A 17,619-nucleotide genomic window follows, 5' to 3' on the forward strand; every position below is an offset into this window, starting at 1 on the left:
AGGTTCATGATAGAACCCCCTTTTGGGGTCTTGTTAGCACCTTTAGAAGATGATAAGATTCTGGACAGAGCCCCTATTACCCCTTTTCTACCAACATAGAACAGGTTATGTTCCGGTTCCTGCGCCTAATTTTGAACCGTTCAGAACATTTCAACCAAATTACTGTTTACTTCCATTGTGTATTGTGCAATGCCCTCTGTCAATGACGCATCTCTAATTATAATGGTCCTGCTCAACACTGGTGGAAACGCGGTCTGGCTTGCTAGATAGCGCTGAAGTTCTGAGAGTACTGAACATTACCAGTTCAAGAACTAGAGCTAATTGGTTCTTGGAAAAAGTGGTAAGAGAGGGTTCTGAATACAACCAATACACAATGGAAGGGTTCTTTTTCTATCACCTCATAAGGGTTTCTGGATGTAATCTTTCACAGCTGGTTCTGAGTATAACGCTTCCTGTTGGGTTCTACATCCAACCCTCTGAAAGGGTTCTAGGTAGAACCTTTACAAAAGCTTCAACAAGGAACCAAAAAAGGGTTATCCTATGGGGATAACCAAAGAACTCTGTATGGTTCTAGTTAGCGCCTTTATTTCTGAGAGTGTACTGGTCCCAGTTAGAGGGGAGAGGATGTGACTCACAGTCCTCTGGTCAGTAGCTGGTCAAGTGGTCTTGTTCCAGGGTTTTATGGCTGTGAGTGTTTAACGTTCCGCTTTATATCACAAGACTCCCTGACAAGGGAAAGAGCTCCTTTTGTTAAACAAGTGAAGTAATAAAGACATCATTGCATTTTTCTAAGCAAACGCAATAAATCCTAGTCAGGCATGCAGTTCCAGATCCCGTGATACACAAAAACAAACATGTTAAAGCACAAGAGGCTTGCGCTTTTTAAGTCACTTTTAGTTATATGAATTTTGGCTTCTTTTTAAACATGAAAAAACACCATTAGGTCTTTGTAATGTAGGTCATAAGAAGATGTGGAGGTGGTTTTTCCTGTTCTGCTGAGCCCATCACAGTGTCCGGTGGGTCTGTTTTTCTAATCCCTCATCGTCTCTCTATTTGAAGCTATTGTTGTTTCCCTCAGAGCGAGACTTTACCCTCTCATTTCCTCCTCCTCCAGATAAACAGGACAGGTATTTTGGGTTGCGGATGTGTGCAGGAGAGCTATTGTTTTCTTTAACTCCTATATGTCACTTCCTGCCCCTACACCCCACCTCTCCACAGAGTGCAGCTTCCTGTCCCAGCCTGATTGCCTCAGAGGTTCCACCGTCACCATCCGAGATGGCCCAGGACTTCACCTTATCCCTCAGCAACATCCAGGAGGTACGCCAGACAACCCCCAGCTATGGAGCTGGACTTGGACTTTGTCCAAAATGCATGTTGTGAAAATGATTGGAATAAAACAGAAGCATATGGTGTGTTTGCTTCAAGCTGAGTTAAACACAGATGGATATTTTTTGTGCTGCGATTCGGGTCAATGAATGAGCAAAACCTGATTTTGGGTGATCTCCATGTTGTGAGACAGAGATGAAAATGAAGAATGAGCGAGTATCTTTATGCTTATGTTGCTCACGGCTCAGCTGTCTGGGCCCGCCGTGCCTCTGGTATCTAACTGTGACTAGCTGAGTTGTGTCTTCGTCAGCACAGTGTACAATGTGCAGTCGGTCTGAGGCAGCACACGCGGCAGGAGCTTTAGTTCACTCGTGTTCATTTTTAATTCGGCAAGTCCTTCCAGATCGTTTTTTTTTTCCTCCTCCTCCTTTTCTCATCCTTAATCCATGCGGAGCGAGTCAGACGCTGATCCTGCATCACTGATAAGGACACGACTGGGATCTTCTAAAAATTCCAGTGCTTACTAGTTGCCAGGCGTGGTCAGTCACACGCCTAACCCTGGCTGGCCTTTCGAGCCCTCTCCTGGTGTGTTGCTATGGTGACAGACATTGAGTCACATACAGATACACACATACACACATACTTCCTCAGGGCAGCCTGGATGTGACTGGCTATTAATGCTACCCTTTATTATGATAGTATATACAAGCTGACATTGTTTGAATAATGCCTATATTTCGTTGCCAAGTCAACACAGCAGGGAATGTGGTGTCACTCAGACTTGTGCTCTCTGAAAAGCATCTCCATTTCTCGACCCTTCTGGAATTTGTGGTGATTTTGGGTTAGTTCCCACACTTTTTTTTTTAAACAAACCCCAAAATAAACTATTTAGACATAACTATGATAAACAGTCAAACCAAAACATGGAACAACAAGCCAGTGCTTGCAAGTTGGTCCTCCAGTATGTATTAGTTCTCAGACTGAACACAGTTCGAGGGAACATTTCAGTGTGTGGTATGTTGGAGTGTTTCTGGGAAAAAAAGAGCCCTTCATGAGCCAAAAAAATCAAGCCTCTCTGGTGTCAGAAAGCACAGAGTAATCCTGGAGAGGGCGATAAAAGTAGACCAATTTAAGCTGGCTGGATTCACAGACAAATGGTTCCTTCCACTTTAAGTAATTACCTTTTACTGCTCTTACCTATCTGAGCTTCTTTATGGTCTTACCTTCACATATCTTGGCTCAGTTTAACTCGGGGTTCTGATTCTATGAAGAATGAATTCATATTCATTACCTTGGCTCCCAAGTGACTTGCAGAGGTGTGGGAGTCCAGATGTTTATGAATATGAATTTTGAATGCTTCTTTCCCTGGCAGGGACAATTATTGTGGGCTATTTCAGTTTCCTGGTACTCTTTGTGAGTTGCCAATTGTTACCAGACATGTTTGAGAAAGCATTTCTACTAAAGCAGCGGTTATCTCATTCTGAAAACAGCATGGTATCACAGCTTGCTGGCTTGTTATTGTTGAAATACTGTACATCCAGAGTTCCCGCGGATCCTTAAAACGTCTGAAAAGGTATTGAATTCATGAATTTAAAAATAAGGCCTTAATTGGTATTAAAATGTCATTTCTTGTTTAAAATTCCCTCAGTGTTTATTGTTCAGGAGTTTTTTACTGGGAGCCAAATTATCCACAGAAGTCTCTTTTTCTCCCAAAAAATTGCACCTGGTGATTTAAACCGGTAAAAACACAGAATAAAGCAGTTTCACCTTGTGGAGGGGCTGCTTTGTTCAATCGGGGAGACTCGTACTGAGAGAAGAGAAGATTTATTTTCATGTGCACATGAGTATGAGAAATGTGAAGTCTTCGCCGATTAGATCCCATCCTGATGTCATCTATTCCAGGAGGGTGTTAAAGACGTAGTAGATTAGGGCTTTTGATGAGCTCGTCCTGGGCTCTGGATAAGGTGACTGGAGGTGAACAGGGTGGAGGAGGGCATGACAATTTCACCTAAAATGACAGCTGACAGGAGCAGAGAGGAGAACAGTTTTCAGCCTTGGCAGCAGCAACATGAATGGCTGAAGGAGATTGTGACAAAGTTTGACAGGCTAACCAGGAGAGGGAACACCCATAGCCAGCTGGTTGGTGGGAGTGGGATGGAGAGAGAACAGTGAGTGGATATAGCACAAAGAAAGTCTTCCTGATTGAACTTATGCTGAGCCTCATATACTGTGGCCGTCGTGCAAATGCTAATGGCCCTATCGAGAGCCAGTGTTTGGTTTGTCTGTTCTGGGCTACTGTAGAAACATTGCAGTGTAACATAGCAGACTCCTTCGATGAAGACCTGCTCCCTATGTAGATGTAAACAGCTCATTCTAAGGTAACACAAAACTTCCCCAAAAAACTTGCCAACAAGCGCCAGGTGTAGCAACCTCTTTAAACCAACATAATGCATTGAGAGGCTAAAAGAAGAACAGTCGACACCTGCGTGATGCACCGTTTGAATAATCCCGTTCACAATATACATCGAAAACTTTTTTTTTTTTTTTCCATTTTAAAGTGAGAAAAGAGGAACAAAATGTGATGGGAACAGTGGATAAATAGACAATGATTATTTCAGGTTCAACCCACATGACATCATACCATTATCTTCACCTTATCTGCTCCATAAGACAAAAAAGTCATGCTGTTTATGTTATAAATAATTATTCATAACATTAATTTCTGTAACCGCTTATCCTGCTGGGGGTCACACGGGGGCTGGAGTCTATCCCAGCTGACATTGGACGGGAGGCAGTGGCGCTGTTGCAATAAATATTTGGGCCAAACTGTCCGTAACCTAAGTATTCACTGTGGATTAGTGTTTTTGTTTTCTTCAATTAATTCAGTGTTGCATTAAAAGAAGTCTAACTTTCCTTGAGCTGTAGGACCCCTGATATTTTTTTAAATCAGTGCTTTGCATAACAGGGGGAGGCCCTGGAGTGTGACTTCGGGACGGAGCAGCGATATGAGGCCACATGGTTGAACAGCTCGACTGTCAAGTGCAGTGGAGTAACAGTAAGTACAGACAATGACCTACCAGAAATAACTAGCGAGTCCATTTTCCAAATCTGAAAGAAGATCAGTTAAGCTTCGGCTCAGTTACTGTGCATTTACTGTTCCGGCGTGTTCATTATTCTAAGATTTAAGCCTCGTTTGTAACTTGTTTTTATTGCAATTATTCTAAACCCTTGTTTATAAGTTGACTAAGAACCCATAATTATGTCGAGCAACAGCAAGAGGGAGTGAATGCATCATGCAGAGGCAAAATGACACACATTCACAGTGAGGAGATGCCCAGCACAATGTGTTTTACTGTTGCCCCCTCTACCTTTCTGCCCATGCAGCTGTCCACTAATCAGAGGAGCCAGATTTACCACCTCAACCTGAGGAGGAGAGGATTCTTTGGTAGACAGAGGGAGGATGTGTTTGTGGACAGCCCTCAGCCCATGAGAGGTAAGACACTGCACTCATTGTTATGTAGACATGCAAGAAACAAAAAAAAAAAAAAAGAAAAATACAGTTTCCATCTGTTACGCTTCAGCTGCTCGGCTCTCCTGTATTTGCAGCGTAATTAGAAACTCACAAAAACAAGGGAAAAACTGACATAGCTGACACTGCCGCTCCCAGAATGCATTTCACCTGTGCACGAATGTTTTTCTGATGAGATTGGTGGATTTGATTAAACCTGGAAGGGAAATGAAGAATCGCTTACACGGACAAACAGCATTAGACTGCCTTTCGCTTGCAATAATAGTAGTTCATGTATTACAACACATAATTTGCCAACTAGTAATTTACCATAATATCATATTCTGCTACCATCTAATTACACATAATGATTATAGAACGCGAGGAGCTGCAGTTGAAGGTGTTATCAATGCCTCCAAAGCCATGTCCGCATGTATTGTTGCAAATACAATTTGAGCTCCATGACAACAGTGGGATGATAGAAAAGTGGCCTGCTCGTTGTTGAACTTGGCGTGGTGTCTACACTGCAGCTACGAGCCAGCCCTTGCCTATCCCAGTCCCAGATGTGCTGTTCGCAGTCCATGTGTCGAACATGTGAACAACAGCCCTGGGCCGCCGCCAGACACTCCGCTCTGTTGAGGATATGACGGTGGCTTCATAACATGCAGAGTCATCAAATTTTAAGAGACACACACACTTTATCGCACACATGCAGACACACGCACACACTGCAGCGTGCACACAAATGCATGCACAGATGCACATGCGGGGATACAAATGGGATTTCTCACTGGGAGGCACATTGGAACATGAACATAATCATCTGTTTCTCGCTGGCTTTGTTCTCTGCCACTCCTCTAGCTCTCTGTTTTTTTTCTGGTTTATTTTTATAGCCATGAATATATCATCCGACAAATGCTTCTGCTGTTTATTCAGAGCATGGAGCCCATATGGTTCATATAAGCTATAAAAGAATTTTTAGGAGCCTGAAGTACCATAAGTTAACCAGACAAGGCAAACACAGCTCAGTAATGCTCTATTATAATATTAATTGCCTCTCTGTCTCTGTCTTATCTCCCATCTCCCTTTAGTGGAGGTGTACAACTGTGGAGTGGGCAGCTCGGACTGCTCCCAGTGCTGGGGCCGAGAGGATCAGGGACACCTCTGCGGCTGGTGCGACAACAGCTGTAAGCCGAGAGACGACTGCCAGCCAATCATGGATCAATGTCCAGCTCCTGAGATCCACAAGGTAAGAGCGCAGCTTAAACATGAATGCAGACTACAAATGCTCACATCCATCCTCCCACACTGCCCACCTCCTCTCTGCAGCCTCCAGGCTCTGTTTTCAAGCCGTAAAATGGTGAATCATGGGGTCACTCACATGGTGCGGTGCCCCCATGCCCTGTCTGTCCAGCGTCAGCTGCTGAGGGAGTGTGTGAATAGAGTCTCATTAAAGCAGTTCACTCGGTAATAACACTAACACTCACTTAGCCACAGCCCTCGGGGGACTCAGCGGAGTCAATCTGCAATCACTCAGAAGGGCATGGGAACACCTTTTGCCCTATGTAACTACAGTATGAGTGTAAACTGTGTGGACAGGGTACCAGAGTTATATGTGTAGAGCTCTTTGTGTAGGAAACCGCAGGAGCTAAAAGAAAGTAAATAAGAACCAGGAGAGGTTTTAGATTTGTGACCACAATAAGAACAAAACCACACTGACCACAAGGAAAGTTTATCTTACGCAGGATCTGAGTGCAGTCACATCAACATGGTCATCACAATTACCGGCAGGGCCTTTCCTTAAACTGTTTATGGAGCTCATTTGCATGATCATATTCATTTGTTTGTCCGGCTGTGATGGGAGCATGTTCACAGCCCCCCCTCCGAGCGTTCTCTGCCACTACCAAACCTTTTATTCTATCAGCAAAGCTCTTGTAGGCGGTCATGGGAAGCACGGCTCACATGATACCCAGTCGGCTTGAACTTCCTGTAGATAAAACCTGGTCGGCCCAGGAGAATAGGCAAGCAAAACAAAGCAGACAGACACACACACTCTCTCTCTCTCTCTCTCTCTCTCTCACACACACACACACACACACAAGATATTTCACTCAAATAGGCCATATTGAAGCATTCACGATTATCCCTGACTCTTTGTAGCTGTCAGCAAACTGTGACTAACAGGATGCTCTGTGAGAGTCTAACTTATGTGGACTTCTTACGTGACTGAAGTTAGCCGGGCTGAGATGCCGTATGCGTGGGTAGACCATTGTTGCACTACTCTCTCTCTCTCTCTCTCTCTCACACACACACACACACACACACACACACACACTGTCTCAGGAGAGAGGGTTGGATAGAGGATACTGGGGGCTGTGGTTCAGTGGGGTGTGTGATGCAATGCTTTGGCAGCCATGTTTTCCCAGAGAACCCACAGGAGTTTGAGCCCCGAGAGCTCCGGCTTAAGGAGGAAAAGATCAACTCTCCTTAAACATTCACACACATACTCACACAGCCCGTTGTTATATAGTCCTAGTGACTGTGTGTACAGCAAAGATAATGAAATGTGTTTTTCTTTCTCTGCTTTGTCACATGCAATCTCTATCACAAGCACCGAAATATCAATAACATGGAGGAGGATTTCATTATCCCTTAAACTTTGCCACGTAGCACCTAATTGTGAAAAATGCTCTCTATTCAGCGCGATGACGTAAGACAATGGAGACATTTATCATCTCTGCAGGCCCTTTATTCTCATGTTGTGTGTGGGCTAGTTCACTGTTTAAAAAAAAAAACATTGATTAGAGGTACTCCGGCGTCCAAAACAGGAACTGCCAAACATAGTTTATCCACGACATGAAAAGAAAGAGAGAACAGAGGGATCTGGGTGAGACATAAATGGTTTGGAGAGAGGATGGAGAAGGGTACAGTATAGTGAGAAGCCTTTTCCTGTTTTTGTCCTCACGTCCTCCTTGATTAGTGTGATGCAGAGGAACTGGAGTGAGGCGAGGCAGATGAAAGCCCCGGCCTCACAGCGATCTATTCGGAAACAAAAAAAATAACAAAAAGCAAACATATGGATTTTATCAGTCAGGTAGTTTATCTGGCATGTTGCATGTCATGCAATGCACTTTGAATATTTCTGATACGAATACATGGATGTGGAATAATTTAGTCCTCGAATGCGTTTCATAGCTCCAACATTCCTTGTGGAGGTTTTTTCACAGAGACACATTCACACCCTGTGATCTCCCTGGAGGCCTGGCAGAGTTTGCGCTGTAAATCAAGACTCACAGACTTGTAAGAGGTGTAAATGAACAGCATGCCAGCTGATGTTGATGTCAATGCTCAATGGCACCACAGAGACACACTAGGTGCTATGAGACGCATAGCGATGATAAATAACTCTGCTGACTGCAGAGCTCTGTGGAGAGGGTGGTTGCTTTTCTGCCATGCTACAGTATATGTGCTCACACATGCATTTATGTTGTGTTAGAGTGTTAAAGGTGTTTGAAGGAATGCAGATATGTGTTTATATCAAAGGAAGTATATATATACATATGGTTATGTATATATATCAGGGTATCACTAATAGCCAAAAGCTTAAAGGAGCAGTGTGTAGGATTTTGTGGCGTGTAGTGCTGTGGATTGCAAATTTCAACCAGCTGAAACTTCTCCCATGTGCCAAGCATGAACTCACTGTTAGAATTCCCTCAGTGTTCATTGTTCATTGTTTTTAAAGAAGATGAATTAACTGCAGATGTCTCCTCCTGTGTAAAACAAACAGACAAGGTTAATTTAACCAAATAAAACATTGAATAATGCAGTTTGACAGTAACAATAAGTGGTTTTCCAACACTGTTTGGCTTGCACAGACAGTCTACTAAGCTAGCAGTTGCTAATGTGTGTTCGCCTTATTTCTCTGATAACTTAAGATCCAGACATTCAAGAGGTTTTTGCTAGTAGACGAATTATCTGCAGAGGTCTCTTCCTGTCCAAAACAAACAGACCCAGTGATTTAAATACGTAAAAACATGGAATAAAGCAGTTTCATATTACAAATCGGTGTTTCTCTGATGCTATTCAGCTCGTTGCAGATGGGCCACTAGGCCAGCACATGCTAATGGTGCTCACCTTTTTTCTCTGATAACTTAAGATCTAGACAACCAGCAGGTTTTTACTGGGAGCCGAATTATCCACAGAGATCTCTTCCTCTCCAAAACAAATGAACCTGGTGATTTAAACCACTAAAAACACTGAATAAAGCAGATTCACTTTAAAAATCAGTGTTTTTCCAATGCGGTTTGGCTCATCGCATAAGGGCTGCTAACTACAGTAGCTAACAGGGAGGGGCTTTTAGCTATATAGGCCAACGCAAAACATGAAGTGTCTGGTTTGTCCGTTCTGGGACTGTAGAAACATGGCGGTGCAATATGGTGCACTCCATAAATGAGCACTGTTGCCTCATAGTAAGAGGGTTCCTCATTCGAAATCCAGGGTTGGGGGACCTCTTCTGTGTGGACTTTGCATGTTCTCTCTGTGTCACCGTGGGTTTTCTGTGGTTACCTTCTGCGGCTTCCTCCCACAGTCCAAAGACATGCAGGTTAATTGGTGACTCTAAAGTGTCCGTAGGTGTGAATGTGAGTGTGAATGGTTGTCTGTCTCTATGTGTCAGCCCTGTGATAGTCTGGCGACCTGTCCAGGGTGTACCCTGCCTCTCACCCAATGTCAGCTGGGATAGGCTCCAGCCCCCTGTGACCTCCAACAGGATAAGCGATTATGGAAATGAATGAATAGGATAGCGAAGGCATGACCTGCCCTACCCTGCCTTATTTTGCCTCTGATTGGCTTACATTGACATTCTTACCCTCACCCCAACCAATCCCACTCCTCTTGCCTAACCTAACGCTCTCAAGCAACAAAGGCAAAGAGTATTAACCAGTAAGAGGCAAAGTAGGGCGGGTCATGGCTTCGCTATCCTAGGAAATGCAAACTCACAACCCACTCCTTATATAAACAGCTCGTTCTAAGGTAATAAAAACACGACAATTCTTATTTTCAGGTGATTACACACTAAAGAAAACATACTTATTATATTATATTCCATTTCTGCCAATCTGTCCCCCTAAATCCAACACACTTGATCTTTAATATAACAGCAAAAACATCTGCATCATTTCCTGTGGTGTAGCTCCCACAGAAATACTGTAAGTAACGGGTTGGTTTGTTTTCACATGATATTAAAAGTAATACTTTCTTTCTTTACTTAAATGCCCTCCCCTTTTAGCTGGGAAATATAGGGTTTATTTATCTGCACTGTCACTCTTGCGGGGTTCAATTCATCTGTATGCAGAGCCAAACCTTGTCCCCTCACCTAGACCAAACAGAAATGCTGTTTTCATTCTTAAGCTCAGTTTCTGATAGAGCTGGAGCCGAGCTAATAACACGGAGGGGTCACGCTGACCTCGCCTCAGCCCGGGGGGTCATTCAGAAAAGCGTGCACGCCACTGAGCCAGCTGTGCTACAGTGGCAAAATGAGGGTAGATTGCTTCTGTCTGGGCGTCGGAGATGCTATCTCTGAGGCAGCGTTTCCGTGGTGATTGGAGAGTCGACTGTCCTCTCTTTTCTTTCCGCTGCTCTTGAATGGAAAGTTAAGAGACCAAAGGCAGGGGCTGAAATGACGCGTGAGAGCACACCTCTGAACAACGGCATAAATGGGACGAAGGAATTTGACGGAGCAGACGCAGGAAAACAGATGAAAGGGAATAGCACTGTGCATTAATTCCCCTGTTGAGGCTTTGCTCTCTCACCACCACCATCAGCATTCACTCCCCTCTCGACACTCAGTTCCCTAAATTGCCTCCCCACTCATCCACCTTTCTGCTGTGCTCTCCACCTCGCCTCTCCAGCCCTTTCTCTCTCACTCTGTCTGTCTCCTGTGGGATGTGAAGGGGGCTCTTAGGCTGCTCTTTATTTGCATGTGCTGTAGAGGATTAGAGGCTGAAGAGTCTCAGACTGGCACAGTTAAGAGTCTGCTTTGTGTGTGTGTGTGTGTGTGTGTGTGTGTGTGTGTGTGTGTGTGTGTGTGTGTGTGTGTGTGTGTGTGTACCTAAACCGTGTGTCTATTCTATTAGATCTCAGTCTTCAGCAGAAGAACACTCACACAGGCCACTTGTCCTTATCTCTCTGTGTGACACCCTCCCATGTCAGCATCAGAGACAGCATCTCCATTCTCTTAATTCTCTGTCATGTTCATTATCACACATCATTAGTGGAACATTTTTAGGGAGGTAATCTACTTATGAGTTCTAATTTATTGTGCACATTACAGGGTTTTCACAGGCTTTCCTTCCCCTTTGTTCATTACTTCACTCTGTCTTTGTCAGATCTTCCCCCTGAGGGGTCCAGTGGAAGGAGGCACCCTGCTGACAGTACAGGGCAAGAACCTGGGCCGGAGGGCTGGAGCTGTGAAGGTGTCCATCGGAGATGTGCCATGCATTCTCCAGCCGAAGCTCTACACTGTCTCTGTAGAGTAAGTACTATAACATATGGCTGAATTATGATTCACAAATTTGCATGTAGAAGCTTATGTTAATTGTTCCCAAAGTGTTTGCTGAAGCATAGCAGTGTGCAGCACTTTTTCCCCCTTGTGCTCGTTTGATTACATTTTACATCATCCTCATTGTCAGAGTGACAAGATGGAAGAAATACAACAATGTCCCGATACATTAACATCATTTATATTTGAAAAAAAAACAAAAACTGCTGGAATGAGCAGTTGTGCTACAATTAGGACTGGTGAGATGATGGCTAACAATTACCTGTTGTCATGGTAACCCGACATGCTCTCAGGCAGGTGAGTGAGAGTCAGGTCGACGGCAGTGCAGACATAAAGTTCAAGTGGTGGAAAGATTTGTCACATTTTAATAAAGCTTAAAGAAATCCGTGCATGTACATCAGAGCTCTGAACAAAGACTGAAACCACACCTGAAACTCAGATCTGACACATCACATCTAAAAGACAGAGGAAGCTAGCTGTCCCACACTAGACGGCCTTACCTAGTGGGGAAAGCATGGAAAAAACAAAGGGGTGCCAAGTATGGGCAAAAATTTGACTTCCTCTAATACAGGTTTTATAGTATATTTAACCGTATACTATGGGATATTGTCTGTTACTGTTTGTAAACACTTATGGCAGCAAAAGTGAAAGCTAACCCCAAATTCACTTGCTGATTGTATTTCAGTCAGGACCACTTTAGTCAAAGAAAACTTTATTTCCATTTGCAGTATTATATTTGGCAGTATGGCTCTGTTCTGGGGCCCCTCTGCCTTTCCTCGGCCTACGCACAAAGTCTCTTCCACGAGCCTACGTGGAAAGCCTTAAGGCAGAGAGAGCACACCTCTCTGCCCTTCCATGTGCCTACATGGAAAGCCCAAGGCAGGAGCTGGGGTGGAGGCGGGTTGCAAAGTGGCTTGCAGAGGAAGCAGCAACAGTAGGCAGGCCAGAGCAGTTTAAATAGAGCACCCTGAGTGAGCTTCCCTAATTGGTTGCATAGAAAGGAATCATGTGATCTATCAGCTGACTCCCTTCCATCAACCAGCTGCTCCATCAGTTGATTGGGCTGTTTGACACCAGCTGATGTAGCTGGGATGTGAGCTGAGCTTGACATCATGTCCTGCCTGAACTAATGCTATGCTCAATTTTTTCTGCACTGTGTCAGCGATGTTCGTAGCTTCCTCTTGGATCTTGGATGCGCTCTGCTCATGGTCTGACACCTGATCACTACCTTAATATAAAGTCCCAACCTTAGGTGTGCGCTGTTCCCAGAAACGTCTCGAATACAGCTGAGGTTAGAGTCTCTGTAGACAAATACAACGCCACACACTTCTAGTGGGTCATAAGTGATGACTGAGAGAAATTACTTCTGTGTGAATCTTTACATTATTTTTTAGGAAAATCCTGCATAGTATGTCTTTAAGAAAACCCATGCATGTACTTCACAGGCCTGAACACAAACTGAAACCAGCCCTGAAACTCAGATCAGACAGAACAGTGAGAGCTACGTAACATATTATATTTAATAGACAGAGAAAGCAAGCTGTCCGACACTGGACCGCCTTATCTTCAGGGAAAAGCATGGGGAAAAAATGAAGCGCTGCCATGCATTAAAAAAGTGTGGGACCCACTGCAAGAATTTGAATACCAACACGCACTGTGTGGGCTACACACCCAGAAACATCCCGAACAGAGAAAATAAGAAAATACAGGCAGAGGGCAGAGTCTCTGCAGAAAAATACACCACCACACGCTTCTGGCGGGTCATAGGTGATGACTGAGAGGGATTACGTCTATATGAGAATGTAAATTGTTTTTTAGAGAAACCTTTACACATTTTTACGACTGTGAGTTTAAAAAATTAGAAAAATCAAAATGAAATTAAAATAAGATACTTAATTATAGCTGCTGCGCAGCGATGGGTCGGGTCCGGGCATTTTTAGGCAATTCTGAGCAACCTCTGGAACCTAAGACGGTCATCTACTGCTCTGAGCTAATTGGCAAGTAGCAACTCAACAGTGGCTTCACAAATTGAGTAAGCCATTCACTGTTGTGTAGGAAAGCAGCCATCTGTGCATGGAAAGGCAGATTTGAAACCACTATAAAAAAATTCAGTTATTAAGACAAAAATCTGAAAATACACATATTGCATCTAGACAGCATGGAGATGTTGGTAATTTGTTTGTAACAATGATTGATTTGCTCCATAAGTGAAAAACTGATGTTTAAAATTGCCATTTGTACATTGACTTTTTTTTTAGATAAAATTCTGAAATTTGCCACACATCATCTACCATGACCCTACAATTGTGTCTTTTTTTCATGAACATTGAAGATTTATTTAGCAAGAATTTGCATGTATATGTTTACAGTACCGTTTACAGGCAAACATTTTGATGCAATGTAGGCTCAATTTTTCATAAATCAAAAATCTGAGAAATGTAGTTTTTGTAGGACAGTCTGAAGATGCTCTGTAGCAAGTTTGGTGTCAATTGAGCAAAAATTGTGGGAGGAGATAGGTTTAAGAAGTTTTACAGTTTTTGAAAAAACAGAGTGATGAACTTAATAATTTTTAATAGGTTTAAATGTACAAAAGTTTCTTCAGTACTGGGGTTTGATGAAAGTTTTGAAGTTGTAGCACGCATGGTTGATTTGTTATGAATTTTCAAAGTTTTGAACTTTAGATGCTTGCTGTAGCGCCACCATCAGGACTATTGGCTTTAGTTTACAGCTGAGGATATCTGGCATGAGACTGGACCTTTGTGCAAAGTTTGTTGAGTTTTCACCCATGGGAAGTATGATTTCCTCAGAAGAAGAAAGAAGAAGAATACCTAGGATTACAACAGTGTCCTGGCAGCTTAGCTGCCTGGACCCTGATAAACTGCTTTAAGAAACAACCATCATAGCAAAATGTTAACTTACTTCTTCCGGGCCATCCTTCCTGAATAGATCGCAAGTGACTCACGAATATGTCAAGTTTGTAAAAACACACTTTATTTTGAAGTACAGTGAATTTCCAGCACAGAGCTTTCATTTTGAAGTGTCGTTTCCTGCTGTAGAGTGAATGACTAACAGACAGCACTTGACAGAGACAGCAAACTAACTCAACAACATGGCCGAACACAAGTATGACACTGAATAGATAAAGATGTGTGGACCTTGAACTACTGACTAAGGAGAAATCTGGACCCTGTGGCCAGACCAGCTGGGAACCGCTGGTGTAAATGATGTCATCTGGGAAAAAAAGAAACAGATTATTATCATTTCAGGATAGTTACAGTTTGGTTACAGTTAGCTGACTTTAAACATCTTCTTAAGTCGACAGAGCACATGAGGGAATCTGTGTCTCTCTCCTTCCTCTGACAGTGTGTGAAACTTTAAATCAGGATGGCAAACATGAACTGAATTGTTTCATTTATTAAAACTGTAGGCAAACCATTGCAATCAATACTTCAAGCTGGAGGGGTTTTTTGTTATTATTTTTTGGAATTCTCAAATTTTATTCTATTTTGCCGAATTATCTATGAACCATAGAGATACAGCTGGAAACAGGAAAAAAAGTTGGCAAAATTGTGATTGTTTAAGCTACTAAAACTGAAATAACAACTAAATTAGTACATTAAAAAATGAATAAAACACTGCATAGGCGGAATTGGGTGCTTTTTGACTGGGTTCCCTCAGAACTAGGTTTTTTTATAGAGCACTAATTAAAACAGATTAGGAACAAATTGGTCAGCAAAGTCATGAAAAGATGGAATGATACAATAAAAAGCACCTGTGAGATCTGATAGGAAGTGTACCTCTGGGTCTGTGGGTACCTTAGTCGGTAGGATGTATGAGTAACTAGACTTCCTCTCATAGGTCATTAGCCTCCGACATGTCCAGCAGTCTTGAGAATAGAACATCGACCATGCATGGTTTAGTTTTCATGAATTCATGGAGCTAATTTTCACAAATATTATTATGCAGCACGCTTCTCATTTTAAATGACTCCATCGCCATCCCTCTGTAGCTCAGGGACCATCACACTGTCACCATGGAGACAGCAGGACCTCGCTTTGACACCGGCATAACAGAGCTCAGTGGAAGTCAGTAACTCTTCAGTTACATCCAAACTTCCATTCAGTATCTGTAATGTTCCTTGAATGGAACTGTTTATCTGGTCTCGCTCCACTGAAGCCGTTCATTGTATTAGGACCAGTTCGAGGGTGACCTGCGGGTCTTACCTGTCACTCCAGCCGCCTGACACATTCCCCGAAACCGCACATCTCGAAAACAGCGAATCGAATTTCACTCCAGGGGTGTTCTCATCTGGTGTCGTCATTCCTCATTGGCTCCGGAGGCTGGTTGTTATGACAGCGGTGCATATCCTCGTTGCTGGAAGTGGCACTGACAAATCATAACATGTCAGTGCATCTGACAGTGTCAGCACATTTGACTTGCACAAACACACCTATGTCTTTACATGTCTATCCTTGTGGGGACCTCCTGCTGATTTGATTAGATATGATCCCATTGCATCCCCTTAACTTAAAACCTTTACCTTTTACCTTCCCCCTTGTTTTGGGGGGAAAAAAAACAAAAACCTAACCTATTCATGCCATATCCCTAAAGTCTCTCAATGACTGTAACCCTGTTTGCAAAAAGTATCCTCATTCAGAAGATCTAAACTCAAACTGTAAAATTTCCATACACACACACTCACCAGCACACACACACACACACACACACACACCCCGACACATGTGACCTCATTTAGCGGAGCTGTTGAGACAGGTGTCTGCTCGTGTGCAGAGAGGTGAAAGTTCACAGCTGTGTGCCACAAGGAAAATGTGCAGCACTGGAGAGACTGTGCTCCACTCGCTCGGTGTCAACATTTTAATTAATGGCACAGTCAGTCTAGGCACACCTCATTTACTGGAGTACTTCTTGGCTCAGGTCCTCCATGCTGCCCTCTCTATCATTTTCATATGAGCCTTGAGTGGCCTTCGCCCCGTCTCATAAGCTGCGCCGCAGACAACAACCACATCCCAACACTCGCAGGCTTGATTGTTGATGATCATCATCATCCACTCAGGGGAAATGATCAGAGACATCTCCAAAACTAGACAAAATAGCACCCTCTGAAACCCATAATGTCTCTGCAGCGGGGCGGTGCTGGAATGCGAAGCAGGGGTCAACTCGGGCTCTGTCTGCTCAGTGAGTCTGCGTGTCCTTTGACTGGGATCACACTGCATCAACATCACACACACATACACACACACCAGGGCACCTACAGGTCTGCAAATCGCTTAAAAAGCAAGGAATTCAGGTTCTTTAAGAAGGCCTAATTAAAAGCCTTAAATTTCAGTCTTGTATGTTTTTGTATCTGACAGCAGGCTGTTGGGAGACGTCACACACGTATAAACTGAGCCCAAGTCAGTTTATATGACAATAACTCAGCCCCATCAGACCTTTAGTAAGCACTGTCACTACGGCTTCTTAGTGTAGTTATAGGGAGTTAATTGCCTCATAACAGACAAGTGTCAGATTTAGCAGAAACTTCTCAGTTGGTCAAGCCATCTGTCCATTTTGTGACACTTAGCCGGGCCTAGGTCCCGTTAATTTAAGTAGTTATATCACTAGGAGTTATTGTTTGAACAATAAAATTGAAAAAATTAAGCATCTATTTTGATATTTGATTAATTATTATGACTTTTGGACATCAGAAGACAAACATCACCTTGGACTCCTTTGACATTTATTGATCAAATTTTTAATCTGGACAATAATTAAATCATTAAATCAATCGTTAGTTTCAGCCCTAGCTGCATGGAGGAAAAGACGAAAAAAGTGACATAAAGATAAACTAGAAATGTTCGCTCAGTAAAGTGCAGATATCTACCAGGTGGCCAGGCGGCCGCCCAGCTGATTGCAGCCATTTTAGTCAATTCTGTTCCAGCAGATGGAGCGTGGCATGTTTCAGAAGCATCCCTGAAGCTCATAAAAATACACGCCTCATCTTTTTTTTACAGAGCTGCAGAACAGATTGAGTTTCCTTGTCAACAAGCACTTTAGGCTACGTTAAATATACGAAGCTATGATGCAATTATGACAATGAATGTACTTATAATGACTAAAACACAGCCGCAAATCTTTGATCTATGTTGTTCATAACTGGAGCTTTAACAGTTTTAAATGTGTTTGTAGGCTATAGCACCGAAAGAGTAGGAAATTATAACAATAAACA

At 43.1% G+C, this 17,619-nt stretch overlaps 1 protein-coding gene across 1 annotated transcript in view; it reads left to right on the forward strand.

The window, feature by feature from the left end:
* plxnd1 (plexin D1) overlaps nucleotides 1-17,619 on the forward strand; it is a 101,321-nt gene that overhangs the window by 39,136 nt on the left and 44,566 nt on the right. Inside the window, exons 9-13 of the mRNA XM_049581511.1 lie at nucleotides 1,219-1,317; nucleotides 4,292-4,381; nucleotides 4,711-4,819; nucleotides 5,926-6,083; nucleotides 11,221-11,366. Coding sequence (XP_049437468.1) covers nucleotides 1,219-1,317; nucleotides 4,292-4,381; nucleotides 4,711-4,819; nucleotides 5,926-6,083; nucleotides 11,221-11,366 — 602 coding nt within the window. The remainder of the gene's footprint in view (nucleotides 1-1,218; nucleotides 1,318-4,291; nucleotides 4,382-4,710; nucleotides 4,820-5,925; nucleotides 6,084-11,220; nucleotides 11,367-17,619) is intronic.

Source organism: Epinephelus fuscoguttatus, linkage group LG7 (assembly GCF_011397635.1).
Source record: "Epinephelus fuscoguttatus linkage group LG7, E.fuscoguttatus.final_Chr_v1".
Classification (NCBI taxonomy): domain Eukaryota; kingdom Metazoa; phylum Chordata; class Actinopteri; order Perciformes; family Serranidae; genus Epinephelus; species Epinephelus fuscoguttatus.